Source organism: Myxine glutinosa, chromosome 9, assembly GCF_964187855.1.
Source record: "Myxine glutinosa chromosome 9, kmMyxGlut1.1, whole genome shotgun sequence".
Lineage (NCBI taxonomy): Eukaryota > Metazoa > Chordata > Myxini > Myxiniformes > Myxinidae > Myxine > Myxine glutinosa.
The window spans coordinates 41,231,482-41,250,819 of record NC_136269.1 but is presented as its reverse complement, the minus strand read 5'-3'; the positions used below and the strand labels follow the sequence as shown (position 1 = coordinate 41,250,819).

The 19,338-nt window shown below is 46.5% G+C and overlaps 1 protein-coding gene across 2 annotated transcripts in view; it reads left to right on the top strand.

Moving 5' to 3' along the window:
- Nucleotides 1-19,338, top strand: part of ANKRD27 (ankyrin repeat domain 27) — a 147,193-nt gene that overhangs the window by 38,942 nt on the left and 88,913 nt on the right. For both annotated transcript variants that reach the window (XM_068129248.2, XM_068129247.2), the window contains exon 4: nucleotides 10,427-10,574. In XM_068129248.2, coding sequence (XP_067985349.2) covers nucleotides 10,427-10,574 — 148 coding nt within the window. The remainder of the gene's footprint in view (nucleotides 1-10,426; nucleotides 10,575-19,338) is intronic.

The window sequence follows — 19,338 nt, the reverse complement described above, 5'->3', positions numbered from 1 at the left end:
TGACGAGTCTCGATTTCTGGTCTATCGTCAAGATGGCTGCGTCCGAGTGCGCAGAAAAGTGCATGAAGCCCACAACGAAGATTGTATTGTGCCAAGAGTCCAAGCTGGAGGTGGTGGGGTGACTGTTTGGGCTGCTTTTCATGTAGGGGGCAAAACTGACCTGGTTGTTCTGAATGGAAACCTGAACCAGTTCAAGTACAGGGTCATTCTGGAAGAAACATTGGTTCCATTTGCTCGTGCAGCCTTTCGAGGAAACTGTCTTCCAAGATGACAATGCACGGCCTCATCGTGCTCGCATGATCCAACACTTTCTTGCTGACCGTGGTGTAGAGCATATGGAGTGGCCTGCCATGTCCCCGGATATGAATCCGAAAGAGAACTTGTGGGCAGAATTAACGCGTCAAATCGACAACTTGGACCAGCAGCCGACCTCTGTGCGTGAATTGCAGCAGACTATTGTCACTGCATGGCAAGCGATTCCTGTCCAAACCTTGGCAAATCTCGTGAACAGCATGCCTCGACGTGTACGTGCTCTCCGGAATGCTCGTGGGGGTTACACGAAGTACTGAACTGTAATTTTACTGTCCGTAATCCCAGTCATAATTTAACTTTTGTTTTTGTTGAAAAACAAGTACAAAAAGTTTTAATTAAAACAAAAGCCGCGTCGATGTTACACAATGCCTAGATGCAGCTGTGCCTATAACGTCGATATTATATGCACAGGACATTCCTATTGATTCGATTACTTGATGTTATTTTTGTGCAAAGTGAAGATATATCTCGGCAATTTCCTGTGTGTGGCGACGAATTTTTAATATATCTCGGCATTTTCCCATCTGTTATTTCAGGCGGTGTATGACTGACCATGCCGCAATTAAAAATATATATATCTCGGCAATTTCCCGTGTGTGGCGACACGTGAACGAAGCTATGCTCCTCTCTCCACATTATTGTGACGACGTATAAATTAAATATTTCATCGTGACGATTGTCATCAAATGGACGAATTTTAAATATATCTCGGCATTTTCCCGTCTGTTATTTCGGGCGGTGTATGACTGACCATGCCGCGATTTAAACAAAATATATATATATCGGCATTTTCCCGTCTCTTATTTCGGGCGGTGTATGACTGACCATGCCGCGATTTAAAAAAAAAATATCTCAATGGACTTGAAGTTACAGGCCTTTGAGAATTCATTTCGTTCTATAAAGGGCAGCTTTCATCGGATTTTCTTCCCGTTTTTTTTCAACCGAGTCTAAAACTATGTTAGCGACTGTGAAAAATGAAATGATATATCGAATTTGATTTGAAATAAAACTGTGTGAGAGAGGAAGACACCACGGGCCTACAAAACAGGCCTCAAAGCTATGCGAGTTAATAAAATGGTGGATATTTGTTTATATGAAGCCTCTCCCAGAATGGGTGGAGCTATGGTTCCCAGAATGGGTGGAGCTTTGAGGTTTTGTCTTTTCTGCAAGAAGAAGAACAAGAAGAACAACAACAACAGCAGAGGGCACTCTATGAGCAGCGTCTGAGACGCGGCTAAAAATTTGGCTAATGTGCAAAATAAAAAGAGATACTTCTGAAAAACGTACAGAAGTTTAACACAGTACTGTCCGTGAATTGAGTTCGATATCAGTTTACATCACTTTCAAGGATCAATTTATTTGCTTCGAAATGTCAAATGTGGTTTTTGTTTCTTTCAAAGGTCACATTAACAAAATCTAGAAGAATTTCAACATAATTCCAATGAACTTTTGGTTCTAAGTCATCTTGAAAAGTAAGTTCACCCCCACAAAAAAAATTTCCATATTAAATGCCAAGTCTGTGTATATATATATGTATATATATGTTTGTGCCCGGTGTGTACCCCAGTTTAGAATAGGTACACCGTATCCCTGCGTGTCGTAAGAGGCGACTAAAAGGGTTGGTGTCAGGAAGGGCACCCGGTCATAAAAACATTGCCTCAAAAAGAGAACCATGACAATTGCAACTACATATGGGCAGGGTACAGCCCGAAGTACCCCGTGGGAAACCCCACTCCCTCTCGTCAAAACTCAAGGTGGGGAACCTGATCGAAGCAAGGGTGAAAATCACTCCATTTATGACGACGAAACGTCTGATGCCCGACGTGAAGATCGGTTTCTGAGATTTGGGACATGGAATATAGGGACAATGACGGGGAGATCAGGAGAAGTGGTGGAAGTATTGGTCAGAAGAAGAGTGGACATATGTTATGTGCAGGAGACGAGTTGGAAGGGAAGTGATGTGAGAATGGTGAAGGGTAGGCAGGAACAAAAAAGTTTGTGTGGCAAGGGTGCCCAGAAGCCGTGAATGGTGTTGGTGTCCTGTTTTCTGAGGAGTTTGTGGACAGTGTGGTGAGTGTGATTCGAGTGAGTGAAAGGTTGATGATGGTTAAAATGATGATTGGAAATCTCTTGGTGAACGTCATCTCGGGATACGCTCCGCAGGTTGGTCGGAGCGATGAAGATAAGGACAAGTTCTGGTGTGCGATAGAGAAGCTGATGGAAAACGTGAAAGATGAGGAAGTTGTTGTGGTAGGAGGAGACCTAAAAGAATATGTGGGAAGGGGTTTGGATGGTTTTGAGGGAGTTCATGGGGGTTACGGATATGGTGTGAGAAATGGAGAAGGTGAAAGGATTTTGGAGTTTGCTGATGTAGCTGATTTGTTGATTTGGAATACTCAGTTCCAGAAAGAGGATAATAAGCTTGTTACATACACGTCAGGTGGGTCGACGACAACCGATGACTACCTGTTGTTGCGTAGGCGAGATAGGGGGCACCTCCGGGACACAAAAGTGATCCCGGGGAAGGAGGAGGCTGTTTCACCGCACCACTTGGTTGTCTGTGACATAAGGGTGAAAGGTGCGAGGAGAGCTTGGCGGGTGAAGTACCAACCGAGAATGAAGGTGTGGAGGTTGAAAGAGGTGACAGTGAGGGAGGCATTAAAAGAGAGGCTGAGTAGGGTAAAGGACAATGTGGTTGAGCTTGAAAGTGGTTGGATGTCAATGAAAGATATTCTGTTGGGAGCCGTTGGTGAGGTATGTGGATGGACAAAAGGACCACCGAGGCACTCGGAAACATGGTGTTGGGATGATGAAGTTGGAAATAAGATTGACGAGAAGAGGAAGAAGTTCCAAGGAGTGGCAGAAGGCGAAGGGTATGGGGGCAGAAAAGGCAGAGCATGAAAGTTATAAGGCAGCCAAGAAGGCTGCAGAGAAAGAGGTAGCAAAGGCACAGGAGGTATGTAGGAAAATGTTCGGAGAACGCTTGGATTTGGAAAAGGGTCAGAGAGCGGTATTCAGGATTGCAAAGCGGATAGTGAAAGAGGTGTGATGTAATGGGGGTGAGTTGCTTGAAGGATGAAGTGGGGCAAATCGTTGTGGACCCAGATGGAATTAAAGGAAGATGGAAGAGATATATGGAAATACTGTTGAATGCAGAGAATGAATGGGATGGCAACATAGAGAGTAACCTAGTTTTAGGACCGGCAGAGAAGATAACTGAGAAGGAAGTTGAGGAAGCGATAAAAGCAATGAAGAGTAGAAAAGCGGGAGGGCCAACGGGAGTTGTGGGAGACATGTTGAAGGCAGCGGGAAATTGGGGTGTGAAGAGAATGACAGAGATCTGTAATCTGGTGGTGAAAGAAGGCCGCATTCCAGTGGATTGGGAACTGAGTGCCCTCGTCCCTCCATACAAGGGGAAAGGTGACCCTCTGGACTGTGGCTCGTATCGAGCGATAAAGTTATTGGAGCATGAAATGAAGGTATTGGAATGGGTGTTTGAGAGGAGGATAAGGAAGAAAGTGAAGATCGACGAAATGCAGTTTGGATTTATGCCAGGAAGAGGAACCACAGACGTGCTTTTTATTGTGAGGCAGTTGCAGGATTTCCTGGGTGCCTTAAACCTAGGTATACACACTGAAAATATCTCTAGGTTGACTACTATTCGACAGAGCCATTTTAGTGGATCAGGATGTCACCTTGGGATGCCATCTTGGACTTGTCAATAAATAATTAACTGATGGTAATTTTATTGATTCAATTGGATTCCTTGGGCCCTAAAACCTAGGGTTAGACACCAAAACCACCTTTCTAGGTTGAATAATAATTGAGATATGGCCATTTTAAGCTCCCGGCGGCCATCTTGGACGCCATCTTGAAAATGACCCCTTTCCGGAAGTCAGATGTTACTAGATTTTTAGTATGTTATTTAGCATGCCCAATGGTACCAGAATCCATTGAAAAACCTTTTGTATCAATTTTTGGGGGGTTCAACCATATATTGACCCCTCTTATTGGCCTGGTGTTGGGCTAGCCTGGTGTTGGGCTAGCCTGGTGTTGGGCTAGCGGCTAGGGTGCCGGCTTAGGATTCCTAGGATCCTTGGTTCGAATCCCGGTCAATCGCTGAATTAACGCCAGGGGGGTTGACTCAGCCTGTCATCCTTCCGAGGTCGGCAAATTGAGTACCAGTTCACTGGTAATTCCCTGCTTGTCGTTAAAGGCGGCAAAAAGGGTTGGCGTCAGGAAGGGCATCCGGCCGTAAAACATTGCTTCAAAAAGGGGACCGAAAAACAACAACAACCACAGTTCCCGAAAAAGGCCAACCCCCGCTTGCGGGGAAAAATGGCCTCTAAAGGTGGTTTATTGGCCTGCACAGAGCCCTGACCTCAACCCCATCGAACACCTTTGGGGTGAATTTGAACGCCGACAGCGAGCCAGGCCTAATCACCCAACATCAGTGCCCGACCTCACTGATGTTCTTATGGCTGAATGTGATGTGTGGGTGTCCACATACTTTTGGTCATGTGTATATTGTATCCTCTGTGCAACTGGGAGCCAGTGTAATTGGCTTAACATGTGAGTTGCATGGGACCATTTGGGTTGCTGAAATATCTGGTGAGAAAGCTTTATTCTGCACTATAATTGATTCAAATCTTGTTTAGTTATTCCGCCAATTAAAGAACGACCATAATCCATCCTGGAGAACAGGAGTGTGTGAACAACATTATGACAAGTATCGCTATTCATATACTTCCTGATGCAATTTGGATTATAGATCAGTCAGCCAATTAAGAGAGTTGCACAACTTTGTAACACGATCAACCATCACTCCTAAATTTTGGATAATAGGAGAATGAGGGATATTCTGACTGTCAAAGCGGAAAGTATAATTACAAAGCTGCTTGTAGTGGTTTGGGGAAGACGCTGTGAATAATTCATTTTCACAAGAAGTTGACTTTACCTTACTACACATTAGCCATGCCTATTTGTCATTGAGGCATTTAGAGAGACGAACGTGAGCACAAAGCAGCGTCACCAGGTCTTGACGGGTCAAAGATTGCATTTAACGGAATATCATCTGCATGTACTCATAGATGATAGTGTATGGAATGATGAGTGATGATTTTCCCATACCACAAATTATAATATGTGAACAGTTGTGGGCCAAAACAGACCCTTTAGGTATGCAACATTTTAGGTGTTGGTCATCCGAGAAAGAATTAGCAACATTACATGGACCGAAAACCACGGTTTTCATTTTTTTTTTCATTTTCATGCGGGGGTTGGCCTTTTTCGGGCACCGTGGTTGTTGTTGTTTTTTTGGTCCCCTTTTTGAAGCAATGTTTTACGGCCGGATGCCCTTCCTGACGCCAACCCTTTTTGCCGCCTTTAACGACAAACAGGGAATTACCAGTGAACTGGTACTCAATTAGCCGACCTCGGAAAGATGACAGGCTGAGTCAACCCCCCTGGCGTTAATTCAGCGATCGACCAGGATTCGAACCCAGGATCCTAGGATCCTAAGCCGGCACCCTAGCCGCTACCCAACACCAGGTCTGTGTGAAGAAATCATTGTGTGAAGAAATCCACTAGAACATGAACTTAAACTTTAACTTGATTGGGTAACTGGAGTATTATCCAAATTTTCTCTGACCTTATCTACTTCACTGACAAAGTAATGGATCACTACATTCAGGAATTGATTTACTTCCAACATTAATTCATTTAGTCTTGTACATGCCTTTGGTATTATAATTGGAGAGTTTCATCATCATAATCCTTCTTGGCAGCTGAAACATTCTCTTGGCCATTGACATCTCTCTGGCCATTCTCAGAGAGCCTCCTCAGTGTCGACGAGTCTGGCATTTCACTCAGGCCAACTGGCACGGTCTTCAAGCAGCCATCAATCATCTGGACTGGTCTCCCATCTCTACTGCCTCTGACATCAACTCATCCTGGGAATTCTTCCAAAGTAAATTGCTCTCTCTCATGCACAGATTTATCCCATCTTGTCTTCAGTTGTCACACCCTTCTTCCCGCCCATGGTACACGGAATCTTGTGGTCAAGCAGTTGCGCTGAAACAACTTACCTTCGCCTCCTGGAAGGCAAATCCAATGGAAGGAAATCTCATTTCCTTTCACAAAGCCCGGAACAAGTGTGTCTACCCTCAGGAGAGCCAGGAAACAATATATCTCTACTCACAAGACTGAACTCTCAAACCTGTCTCCCTCTTCCAAATCCTGGTGGCGTCTGGTCAAATCTGTTTCTGGTGATTGTTCCCCCTCCATCCCCTCCCTTACCTCAAAGGGCTACACAGCTGACTCCGCACGTGAAAAAGCTGAATGCCTCAACTCTGTGTTTGCCTCAAAATCTTCTGTCCCAAACCCGTCTTTCTGTTCTTGAGTGACAGAACTTATTTGAGAGTATTGTTGAGAAAGTAGATGGCAGGATTTTGAAGATCTTAGGATCACTGGTTTCTCCCACGATGAAGCTAATTCTGAAGGCCTTTCACTCTCTCACCATAGGCATGTTGGCGATTTTTCTATGTTCTACTGACTCCTCTCCGTCCTCTGTGGTGCTGCGCTCTGCCATCTTCACTAACGTAGCATTGAGACATCCAGTGTCAGAATCCTGAAACCTTGCACCCATTGGCAGGAAGAACTAGTGCGTAGACGACTTTTTAATTTGAATATATTGTTACGTGTGTGGGGGTAGGTCATGAAATACGTTAGTCGAGGTAGAATTGTAAAGTGTAGCGTGCTCCGAATGTCGTGAAGAAGAAACCTTCATGTATTTAAGCTCCACCCTCGGGACTGCCTGTGCTCGCTCCACCCTCGCGTCTGCCTGTGCTTGCTCCACCCTCGTGACTGCCTGTGCTCTCTCCACCCTCACGACTACCTGCGCTTGCTCCACGCCAATCTCATCAGCAGACTTGCTCAACAAACGTATCCCACCTTTATTTACATATTTTTCCCATTCTGATATTTCCCTCAGAGGTGCTATTCTTTCTTTCAACCTATTGATAAAAATCTTCGTGTGAGCCATATCTACACCCTTGCTACAACAGAGACTACTTTCTGTATACAATATCCCTGATATTGCCACCTTAAACATTTATCACACCGTTTATAATTCTCACCTATTCTCCTTGTTCCCCAATTGACTCGATCTCTATTATCTTGTTTGCCAACCATATTTATATTCACTTAACTGCTTGACGAGCAGAAAAAAACAAGTAGGTCTTAGACACACAATTCAACGATTCAAAATAGCACAAAAAATTATCCATCAATATGCTATTAACGCTACTGCAACCTTTAGCAATTATTGGATTAAATGAAGTGACAATATCCATGGTGAAATAGTTAGGGTGGAAGGCAAACTGATCATTGATTAGACAGTTGCAGATAATTGCTAACATTTTTAGCAATAATAAACCATCACTTTATCACATATTGTGGCCTGCAAAAGTATTCACCCCCTACCAATAATGCCACATTAGATTAATTGTGAATTATGGAGAAACAATTTTTCAAATGTACATTTTTATTTATAACTGAAGAGATCAAACTAAACGCTGTTATAGTTGGAAGTTACATGTCTGGAATACCTGCAAAAAAAATGTAGAAATCAAAATTCACTGGTTGCAAAAGTATTCAGGCCCTCTTAGGGTCTGTACTTGGTGGAAGCACATTTTGCATCAATGACTGCTGTGAGTCTTTTTGGGTCAGTCTCCACTAGCTTTACACTGAGATGGTGAAATATTTGCCCATTCTTCACGTGACAATTGCTCTAGTTCTGCCAAGTTTGATGGCAGTCATCAATGGACTGCAATCATCAAGTCTCGCCCTAAATATTAAATTGTGTTCAAGCCAGTACTTTGGCTGGGCCACTCGAACATTTATTTCTTCTTTTTCAGCCACTCCAGTGTGGCTTTAGCTTTATGCTTCAGATCATTGTCCTGCTGAAATGTGAATCACCTAACCGGTTTCAGATTAATGGCTGACTCAAGCAGGTATTCATCAATGATTCTCCTGTACTTTACACTGTCTATTGTCCCTTCTATCCTGACAAGCTTGCCAGTTCCTGCTGATGAAAAGCAGCTCCATAACGTGATGTTGCTACCACCATGCTTGACAGTAGGGATGGTGTTGACTCGGTGATGTGCATTGTTCGGCTTGCGCCAGACATAACACTTTGAATTTAGACCAAAAAGTTCAATTTTGGTCTCATCTGATGCCAGAGCTTTTCTCCACAGGCCTGAGGTATCATTAAGATGCTTTTTCACAAACTTCATATGAGCTTTTAGATGAGGCTTTTTTTTATTTTTTATTTATTTATTTATTCATGGCTTCTTTCTTGCCACCTGTCCATAGAGGCCAGCTTTGTGAAGGGAATGGGATATTGTTGATTGATGAACACTGACCCCCATCTCAGACATAGGGACTTGCAGATCTTTCAAAGTCATTGTTGGATTTACAGTGATATCCCAAATAAGTTTCCTGCTTGCCCGGCTGCTGCATTTCGTTTGGCGACTTGATCTGGATAGAGTCTGGGTGATATTATGCATCTTCCACTGCTTAATGATGGATTTCACCATACTCAAAGGGATAGTAGGTGACTGTGAAATCGTCTTGTAACCCTTTCCTGAATGGTGCTTCTCCACCTCTTTGTCTGACTTCTTTGGAAAACTCCTTGGTCTTCATGATGTGAAGGCTGACAGGTCAGTAGTTGAGTAAAGCCTTTACCTAAATTTGGAGAGTACCTGCCCTATGGACTATCTTGTTCTAAACATGCGACACGTTCTTCGGACACATACCTTTATTTGGGCAGTGTATAGGCAAATGACAGCTGCCTCAATCGCTCCCGAAAATAAAAATAAAAAATAACCCAGGTTATGAGCATGAAGCAAAAACGTGCCTACTGCGTAAAATTCAAAACCCCTCACCACATTGCACCAGAAAATGTGGGGACAGGAATACTGTACTGTACTGTAAAGGATGGGGAATTGTAATCCCTCTCCCAACTGGAGGTAGCGCTACATGATACACATTTACATTGATAATTTGTGTTCCTTCCCTCTCCCTCCCCCTGTTGACAAAATATCTGTCGAGATACCCACCATTCGAAAATGCTCCGCGTGTTTTGGAAATCTGATTCTGAATGCTTTGGTCAACTCCGTATTCATGGTTGCAGCTTTGTTTTGATCTGTTGGCAATATCTGAGCTTCCCAAAACGGCAGTAAAACCTTCGTAGTCACTATTGCTGTGGCAGGCTACCTTTGTGGGCCTTAACCTTGAGGTTACTTAGTTGGGGGCTGATGTTGTTGCATCATCTTGGTAATAAAAAAATTGATATCTGAGATGGGCACCTGGTAGAGCTTTCAGGAAGTTAGGTGAGCTGCTGTGGAATAATCAAATTGTCCTCTGCATTGTGGAAATGTGGTCAAATCTTAAGCCCTCTACTCCCTGATCTCCCCTTTCATTCCTACGTTCCCTCCTCTTTTCCTTCTCAATTTTTGTTTTCTCATTCTCTCCCTCCCCCACCCATGCATCATTGCTTAATGGCTAGTTGTGGCTGATGACTTACTGTTTCTTGTTCTTGCTTGCTTTTGGCCCTGCTTACTGGCTTTTGTCCCTTCTTGCTTGCTTGATTGCATTTGTCCATTCTTCCTTGCTTTTATCCATTCTTGCTTACATACTTTTGTCCATGCTTGCTTGCTTGCTTGCTTTTGTCTATTCTTCCTTGCTTTTGTCCATTCTTGCTTGCTTTTGTCCATTCTTGCTTGCTTTTGTCTATTCTTACTTGCTTGCTTGTGTCCCTGCTTGCTTGCCTTTGTCCCTACTTGCATGCTTTTGTCCCTGCTTGCTGTTTTTGTTATTAAAAATAAAATGGTGAATAAATATCGATGGAAGTCAAACAGAAAATGAATAATGAATTGTGTTGAATTGATGGCAAATTAAACAAATTTTAAAAAGTCATGTTGGAGTAATATAGTGCTTCATTCTTGGAGGAAAAAAAATTGATAAAACTGTCATGACTGGTGGTTTGGATCTCATAAACATGGCTTGTCTATTGAAAGACTGCTGTTTGTTTGTGATCATCATGTATTGGCAGGAGGTCGTGGTGATAAATAATGCTGTTGCGCTTGCTGGGACCCACCAGTCTAAACAACCTGTTCGTGTCCTGTTTGAGGAAACGTTTTACACGGAGAAAGGTGGAAGCTTCAGTGTGGTCTGCATTGCCAGTCCTCTGGAGAGTGCAGGTGAGTGCTATTTTTATTTGTTCTGTTCATGTGTTCTCTTTTAATACATCAACTGATTTTTGATGTGTTTTTACATTTTCAACATTTTTATTAACACATAGCCTGGGTTGGTTGTATTTGTACATGCTCCAAGCTGACTCGACATGCACGGACAATTAGCTGTCAACAGAGATATGGAATCTATCAATCTGTCATCGGCAAACTGTGGACCAGATATCAAAATTGTGTCCAACCGACAAAGACCTTATTCATGGACACCGATGGCTTCGTTGATGAATTTTGTGTCGTTGAGATTTTAATATATATTATATATCCTCCTGCCTGTCTCAATCAGATATATATATATATATATATATATATATATATATATATATATATATATATATATATATATATATATATATATATATATAGTTTCCTCCTGCCTATACGTATATATATATATATATATATATATATATATATATATATATATATATATATATATATATATATATATATATTGTTGCGAATATGGAATTTGGCCTCCATATCCGCTTGTAAATATTCCCCTATTTTCTCCAATACTCCCCAACTTTCCCCGATCCCCCATTCCCTAGTCCCATTGCATGTAAATAACAATCAGTAGAGCCGACCTTCCCCTTATTCCCCCATTAAATGTCGTGCCCAGGTCCACCGCACCACAGGTAGACAACTTTCGGACATCTTCCTAGTTATTCTTATTCTATGTCAGTTAAGGCCTCGTCTCCATTAATTATGACTCTTCGTTGCACCAGAATGTGATTATATGGCATCAGTAGTGAGTTTAGGACCTTTCCCATACCTCCTCCCATCTTCTTCCCCAAACAACAACAATAACAACAACTACAACAACAATTACAACAACAACAGAGGAGATGGCGGCGGAGCGGGGGAGGATGCGTCCTCACACCGGCTCGATTAGCTCCAGACCATGCGCTCCACGGGGTTACCCCGAAGGGGCTGGCTGTCAGCTCCTCGTCAGGGGCGGAGCCAGTAACCCCCCCCGCACGCACCCAATGAGAAGCAACGTGCCGATTCCACGAGGCGGAGCTAACGAGCCGAGGGCGTGTCACTCCCCGCCGGATATACGCAGCCGCTTGCCGGACGTGACGAGAGATGCGCCCCCAGCTTGAGACGACAAGACGCCACCTCGAGCGCTGAGAGACCTCCTGCATCTGTTGGGCCGCGCCATCCTGTCCCTGAGCACAAGGTGCACCTTGTGCTGGCCATCGAATACCCGCTTTCCTAGCCATCAATCCCCGTGTGAGTCAGTTTTTGTCCTGTTTCTCTGTGGTCTGTCGGGAATAATATAAGGTTGTGTCTAAGTGCCCACCTTCCTATGTTTCCCTCTTGTCCCTGTAATCTAACCTTCCGCCTTAATATAACCTCCTCCGGAGGTCTTGAGAACTGAACCCCTGGTGTCGTATTGTGTCATTATAACCCAGCCGGGTGTCTTCTTTTTCCTTCATTGGTCTAGCATAGCGCGATTAGTCAACCCCGGGTGCAATCGGGGTAACTTGTACGGATACGGCGGCCATCCCGCTCGGCCCACCATACCATCAAAGTCGTATCTGTAACAATTGGTGTCGGGAGTGAGATTCGAGGCCCGACCAAATTTTGAAAAAAAAAAACGAATAGAGGAAAAAAAAAAAATTTGGTCAAAATTTGGAGCGGCCGAAATTTGTATTTGTTTTACGAAACTCGAATTTTGCAAGTCGCGCTATGGCGGATCAAGACAGCTGGGGTCCGGTAGGGGAGAGTGAAGCAGGGTCGATCCAGGACCAAAATGAGGGACAGGAGGAGAGCGAAGCAGTGAGGGCGGCAGGTTCGCAAAATAGCGCCGTCACGCACGAAGAAGCGGGCGCGCAAAATGGCGCCTCGCTGATCACCGCGCCAGCGACCGTGGCAGCGCCCCCGATGGATTGGAACTCGTTTTGTATACAAATGAAGGCCCTTATGGACAAGAATAATGAAGAAATGGAAAGCAGAATAATGATGGGAATGAGGGATGATAGGGAACAAATGGGGAACCGGATGGATGCTCAGAGTGAGCAATTGGGGGTAATGAGGGACGAAGCGAGGGCTCGGAGTGAGCAAATGGGGGTAATGAGGGACGAAGCGAGGGGTACCAGTGAGGGGTTAGACAATAATTTTGAGGAGTTAGACAAGAAATTTGGGAAGATAGACAATAATTTTGAGGGGTTAGACAACGGGATAAAAGAAGTGAAAAATGGGTTAATGGGGGTAGAAAATAGAATGGCTGCCCAGGAGAATCAGATAGAGGGAGTGAAAAATGGGTTAGAGGGGTTAGAAAACAGTATGGAAGGCAAATTGAGGGACATGAGGGACCAAGCGGAAAGGGAAGTTAAACAAATGGAGCAGCAGATAGAGGGGGTCAGAATGGGGGTAGAAACCAAACTGGATGCTCACAGGGAGGAAATGGAGCAGATGAGGGTGGCATCTGGGCAGGAGATGCAAGTGATGGGAGAGGAGATCAGAAGAGGAGTGAGTGAGGAGGTCGGAGGAGTGCGCGAGGAGGTGAGGCACTGTGAGGAGCACATGGAAAAGGAGGTGAGAAAGGGGACTGTAAAGTTACAAGGGGGCATAGAGGACCTGACGCAGGAGGTGGAGCAGCTGACGGTGGGACAGACGGAGTTAGTGGAGCAGGTTCAAAGGAACACTGCGGTATTAGGAGGTTTAAAGGCGACACAGAAAGAACTAAAAGATGACTTGGTAGCGACGAAGAGGGAATGTCAGATGGTACGTGAGGGACTGACAACGAGGTTGGACGAGGTGATAGAGGTTATGGAGACGAAGGACCGGCAGGTGAGGACGCACATGGAAACGGTCAAGGTAGCCTTAGAGGATGAGCTTGAGGAGACGTACCGGGGAATAAAAGAGGTGAAGCACAAATTAGAAGAAGTGGAAGAAGGGATGAGCGAAATTAAGAAGCGACGGAGAGGGGATAAGAAAGAAATAAAAGAGGAGATAAAAGAATTGGTCCAAAGTCTGTGTTTGGATCGTGATGACGTGCTCATTAACCGGATGAGGGATTCGCAGGTGATGGAGGAGAAGCGAAGAGGAAGAGGACCCGGTGTAAGTGGTGACCAATATGGTCGTGCGTATGATGCGCCAGGGGATTTAATAAGCTTGGGGGTCGAGATAGACCCGGGTGTTCGTGAGAGGCCGTTGGTGAAGTGTGCGACTGGTCTGGTGTGCGAAAGAGGAGGTGTGCAAGAAAGTCCGACTCTGGGGTGTGTGAGGAAAAAGTGCGTGCCAAGGAGTGAGGGTGCTGGCGAGAGTGAGTCGGTCGTAGCGCGTGTGCGAGGGAGCACATGGAAGCGCGGTGTGGTGAGTGTTACAGAGGGTGTAACGGGAGAGTGTGCGCGAGAAAGGTGTGTAACGGACAGGTGCATGGGGAGAGAGTGCGCTGTCAAAGGCAAGGAAGAATGCATGCCTGTGGTGAGTGTTACAGAGGGTGTGACGGGAGAGTGTGCGCGAGAAAGGTGTGTGACGGACAGGTGCATGGGGAAAGAGTGTGCTGTCAAGAGTAAGGGTGAGTGCGTTGTCACGAGTGGAGGTGAGAGTAGTGAGAGTGACAAGGAGCGTGAGTTAGTTGTGACAGGTGAGCGAGGATGTACACCTGGGATGGAAGGATGCACACCTGGAATGGTAGAGCGTGAGTGGGAATGCACGCTGGAGTTGGTGGTGAGGCACGTGGTTGGGTGTGCGAATGAGAGCACACCTGTGATTGTCACAGAGGAGGTGACCGAGGAGGGGGCGCGAAGAGGTGTATTGGTGAGGTGTGCGAGCGACGAATGTGTGCCAAAGTGTTCGGTGGTCAGGTGTGTGACCAAGGCTGTGAGTGGAATGAGTGTACCTGGGTGTGTAAGGAAAGGTACGAGGAGCATGGGCACGGCTGGATGTGTGAGCAAGGAACGGGCTGCGGGGTGTAAGCGTCCAGGTGAAGCATCGACGTTACACAGGTTAAAGGTTAGGTCGACTTTTAGCCGAAGCGGGCCCTCGGTGCGTGCCGGGTTTCGCGTGCCGCGAGAACCAGCGGGGATCCGAGCCACGGCGGGTTCGAAAGGACCGCCGTGCGCGATCCGTGCTGGGCCTCGCTTTGAACGTCCGTGCTCCACTAGGCGGATCTGGCAGCCCGATAGAAAGGGTCGTCATGGCGACCACTTTTTGGTGAGACGTGCCGGCAGGTCGAGATCGGGACATTGGATGGCTCCACGCCGAGAAGGTGCGTGGGATCTCGGGCCGGGTAAACCTCCTTCCCTGCACCGAGCGCCGGACGCATCCAGCCGCCAGCACAAAAGAATTCGCATTCATGGCTTGGCTGTACGAAGCCGGGCTGTAGATGTGAATTGGCGCACCGAGAGTACCTAATAAGTAGACGGGTGATGGTGATAGTGATAGTAGTGATTTGATACAAAATTTAGAAAAGTGAATAGAATTGGCAGTAAATAGAAAATTTTTGAATTGTTGAAATTAGATGTGCAAAATTGGTAGTGAGAGACCCCCGATGTGGTGGGATGGCAAATCCACCATCCTTCCCAGTGGGGCAAAGGAGCAATAGCTTATGGGGTGAATGGCAGTGAAAACTAGCCCGGGTGGGTTAGGATATGGTGTGTAGGGATCTAGCGAAGATTGACATTAGGTGATGTTAAGTTTAGTTAGTGACTGATACCTGTAGTGGGGACGCAGGTAGATTAGTGTGGATTATAATGACGAGGGAGCGCAATAGTTAAAGGGACGACTGGGAAGCGCAAGTTTCAGAAGGGAGTAGTTAGCTGAGATGATGCTGTGTGTGTGAGGATTGAACAGGTGTGATTGCACAGGTGTGCAACTGGACAGGTGTGTGGAGCAGTGTATGAGTAGTGAGTGTGTGGATCAGCGCGAATGCGCTTGGGGAGAGAAGGGTGCAGGTGGCACCAGGTGTGAGAGCACAGGGTGCAAGTACAGGTGTGTGGAGAGAGTTGGAGTAAGTGGTATGGAGTGGTGTGCGTGGTGCGAAGGTGTGGATGGGGGAAGAGTGGACCCCTTTCACGAGTACCCGGGGCGGGTAGTGTAAGTGTTAGGTAGAGGGTACAGGTAAATTGTGGTTGGATATTGGCATTTGTGGTGCGGTTGCAGAATGGTGTTGTGGATGGGTGCATTAGTGTTGTGGAAATGGCTGGGCGTGTAGCCTGTTAGTGTGTGTAGTTGGTTGGGCACTCCACCACTGTGAGGATGTCGGCCAGGTGAGGCCGCAGGTGGGCTCTGGGAGCCGGTAGAGTTGTGGATGGGGCCCGAGGATCCGGAGGACGGACCCGGGTAGCCCAGTGCCAGAGAGGGCACCGAGTGGGGAGAGTGCCAGAGGGCCTGCCCCAGTTAGTTAGGTTAGGGTGAGGAGCAGGTAAGCTCGGAGGCAACTGCAGTGGTGGAGGTGTGCAGGTGGGTAGACCCACTGGGAGAGGTACACGTCGCAGCCCAGAAATTGTACGAGGGCACCGGGAGATGAATCGGGGGAGTGAGACCCCAAATTGAAGAGCACCACAGTTTGGCCAATGGGAATTGGTTTTTAGAACCCATAGTGTAAGAGGGCCAATGGTTTGGCCGGAGAAAGACCCCGGGTAGTGTAAAGTTGTTAAAGTCATTTAGGAAATAGTTAGGATTAATGAACCTGTCGCACCATACGCAGCCACTTACCTGTGGTGATGATGATGACTCCACACCTGTGTTTTCTTTGTTTGTGTTGCAGAAATGAGAATTGTTGTTGGATTTGTGAGACGCATCACGACGTGGATGAGACATTGGGGTGATTCCATCTCTCCCTCCCTAGGAGGGACTGATGATGAATTGGTAATGGCAAATTTTGATGTTGAGTTGAAAATGGCAAATTTTGATGAGAGTTGAAAATGGCAAATTTGATTGGTTAGGAGGGAGAGAAGACGAATTTGGTTTATGGGAGGAACGGGGAAGACAGTAGGGATGTTTGTTGATTTGTAAAGTAGATGTTTATGGGTAGTGTTGTGTTTTGTGGATACAGTAAGGGGTAAGGGAGGGGCCATGTAGGTTACCTGGTGGGGGGGGGGCGTACGATAGGAACGTACCTGTCTCACCTGGTTCCCATGTGCCCCCAGTGTGCATTACCTTATATTGCGTGCACTTTTGCGCCCTTACCACCTTACTCACTTGTTTCTTCTTTTGTCTCCCACCTCCGAGGATCTGGCTTTGGGGTAGAGAGAGAGGAGAGAGAGGTGCTGGCTGCGCAGTTGTGGGCCTGCACTTTCGCTGTTTGCTGCCGGGATCGATACACCATATGGACCGCAATGTTTGTGGCCACCCACAATGGACCGCAGTTCGTTTGCGGCCAAGCACCACCCGGGGATGGACCTATGGGTCAACGTGGCACCTATGCCATACAGGTGAACCACTTTTAGTTACCACCAAGTGCACCACAAGAAGAGCAAGAGACCTGCAGGGTTAGGGGTTGTCGAATTTATTTTTATTCCAATGAACAATGGTGACTGCACCGATTGGTGGTGGGGTGGTGCTGTTGATGCTCGGGAAGGGTGCTCTGCACGTTATTAAAGGCCGTCGGCCACAGAGCACTCGTGGGTTGGTGTATCGATGTTGGCAAGCGCGCTCTCTCTATGCATAACATCTGCATGTGTTCCTCCAAAAACAGGTCCTGGATCGTAGTGTAAATAGCAGCGTAGTCTTGTAAATAATGCTCCCTACCGGCTGTATGTTTAGTTTGAGGATTCTTTCCGGATTCGGTTATCCTGTGGGTGTGTTTCTGTGAGGAGAAGGGTGCAACGTCGCAGGGGGACATATTTACTCATTTGTGAATATCTGTAAAACTGTCGCACTCAGGGTAGAGTTAATAGTAGAGGGAACTACATTGCGTGCCACACTAAAGTAGGTAAAAATTTATCGGGTCGGGACGCCCCGAGGGTAGAGAAGGGTGCAATGTTGCGAATATGGAATTTGGCCTCCATATCCGCTTGTAAATATTCCCCTATTTTCTCCAATACTCCCCAACTTTCCCCGATCCCCCATTCCCTAGTCCCATTGCATGTAAATAACAATCAGTAGAGCCGACCTTCCCCTTATTCCCCCATTAAATGTCGTGCCCAGGTCCACCGCACCACAGGTAGACAACTTTCGGACATCTTCCTAGTTATTCTTATTCTATGTCAGTTAAGGCCTCGTCTCCATTAATTATGACTCTTCGTTGCACCAGAATGTGATTATATGGCATCAGTAGTGAGTTTAGGACCTTTCCCATACCTCCTCCCATCTTCTTCCCCAAACAACAACAATAACAACAACTACAACAACAATTACAACAACAACAGAGGAGATGGCGGCGGAGCGGGGGAGGATGCGTCCTCACACCGGCTCGATTAGCTCCAGACCATGCGCTCCACGGGGTTACCCCGAAGGGGCTGGCTGTCAGCTCCTCGTCAGGGGCGGAGCCAGTAACCCCCCCCGCACGCACCCAATGAGAAGCAACGTGCCGATTCCACGAGGCGGAGCTAACGAGCCGAGGGCGTGTCACTCCCCGCCGGATATACGCAGCCGCTTGCCGGACGTGACGAGAGATGCGCCCCCAGCTTGAGACGACAAGACGCCACCTCGAGCGCTGAGAGACCTCCTGCATCTGTTGGGCCGCGCCATCCTGTCCCTGAGCACAAGGTGCACCTTGTGCTGGCCATCGAATACCCGCTTTCCTAGCCATCAATCCCCGTGTGAGTCAGTTTTTGTCCTGTTTCTCTGTGGTCTGTCGGGAATAATATAAGGTTGTGTCTAAGTGCCCACCTTCCTATGTTTCCCTCTTGTCCCTGTAATCTAACCTTCCGCCTTAATATAACCTCCTCCGGAGGTCTTGAGAACTGAACCCCTGGTGTCGTATTGTGTCATTATAACCCAGCCGGGTGTCTTCTTTTTCCTTCATTGGTCTAGCATAGCGCGATTAGTCAACCCCGGGTGCAATCGGGGTAACTTGTACGGATACGGCGGCCATCCCGCTCGGCCCACCATACCATCAAAGTCGTATCTGTAACAATATATAATATCCGCATTCCAGTGGATTGGGAACTGAGTACCCTCGTCCCTCTATACAGAGGGAAAGGTGACCCTCTGGACTGTGGCTCGTACCGAGCGATAAAGTTATTGGAGCATGGAATGAAGGTATTGGAAAGGGTGTTGGAGAGGAGGATAAGGAAGAAAGTGAAGATCGATAAAATGCAGTTTGGATTCATGCCAGGAAGAGGAACGACATACACGCTCTTTATTGTGAGGCAGTTGCAGGAGAAGTACATAGAGAAGAGGAAGAAGTTGTTTCTTGGGTTTGTTGATCTGGAGAAAGCATTCGATAGGGTTCCACGCAAAGTAGTGATATGGGCATTGACGAAGTTAGGAGTGGAGGAATGTTGATCAGAGTAGTGATTGCAATGTACAAAAGAGCGCGCACAGCTGTAAGGACGAAGGACGGGAACAGTGGTGAGTTTGAGGTGAAGGTGGGAGTGCATCAGGGGTCGGTACTAAGTCCACTACTATTTGTAGCTGTGATGGAGGTGCTGGCTCAGAACGTAAAGGAGGGTTTACCATGGGAGTTGTTGTATGCAGATGATCTGGTGTTGATTGCGGAAAGCATGGATGGACTGAAGGAAAAGATGAACAAGTGGAAGGAATGTATGGAGACAAAAGGTCTGAAGGTGAATATCGGAAAAACGAAGGTGATGGC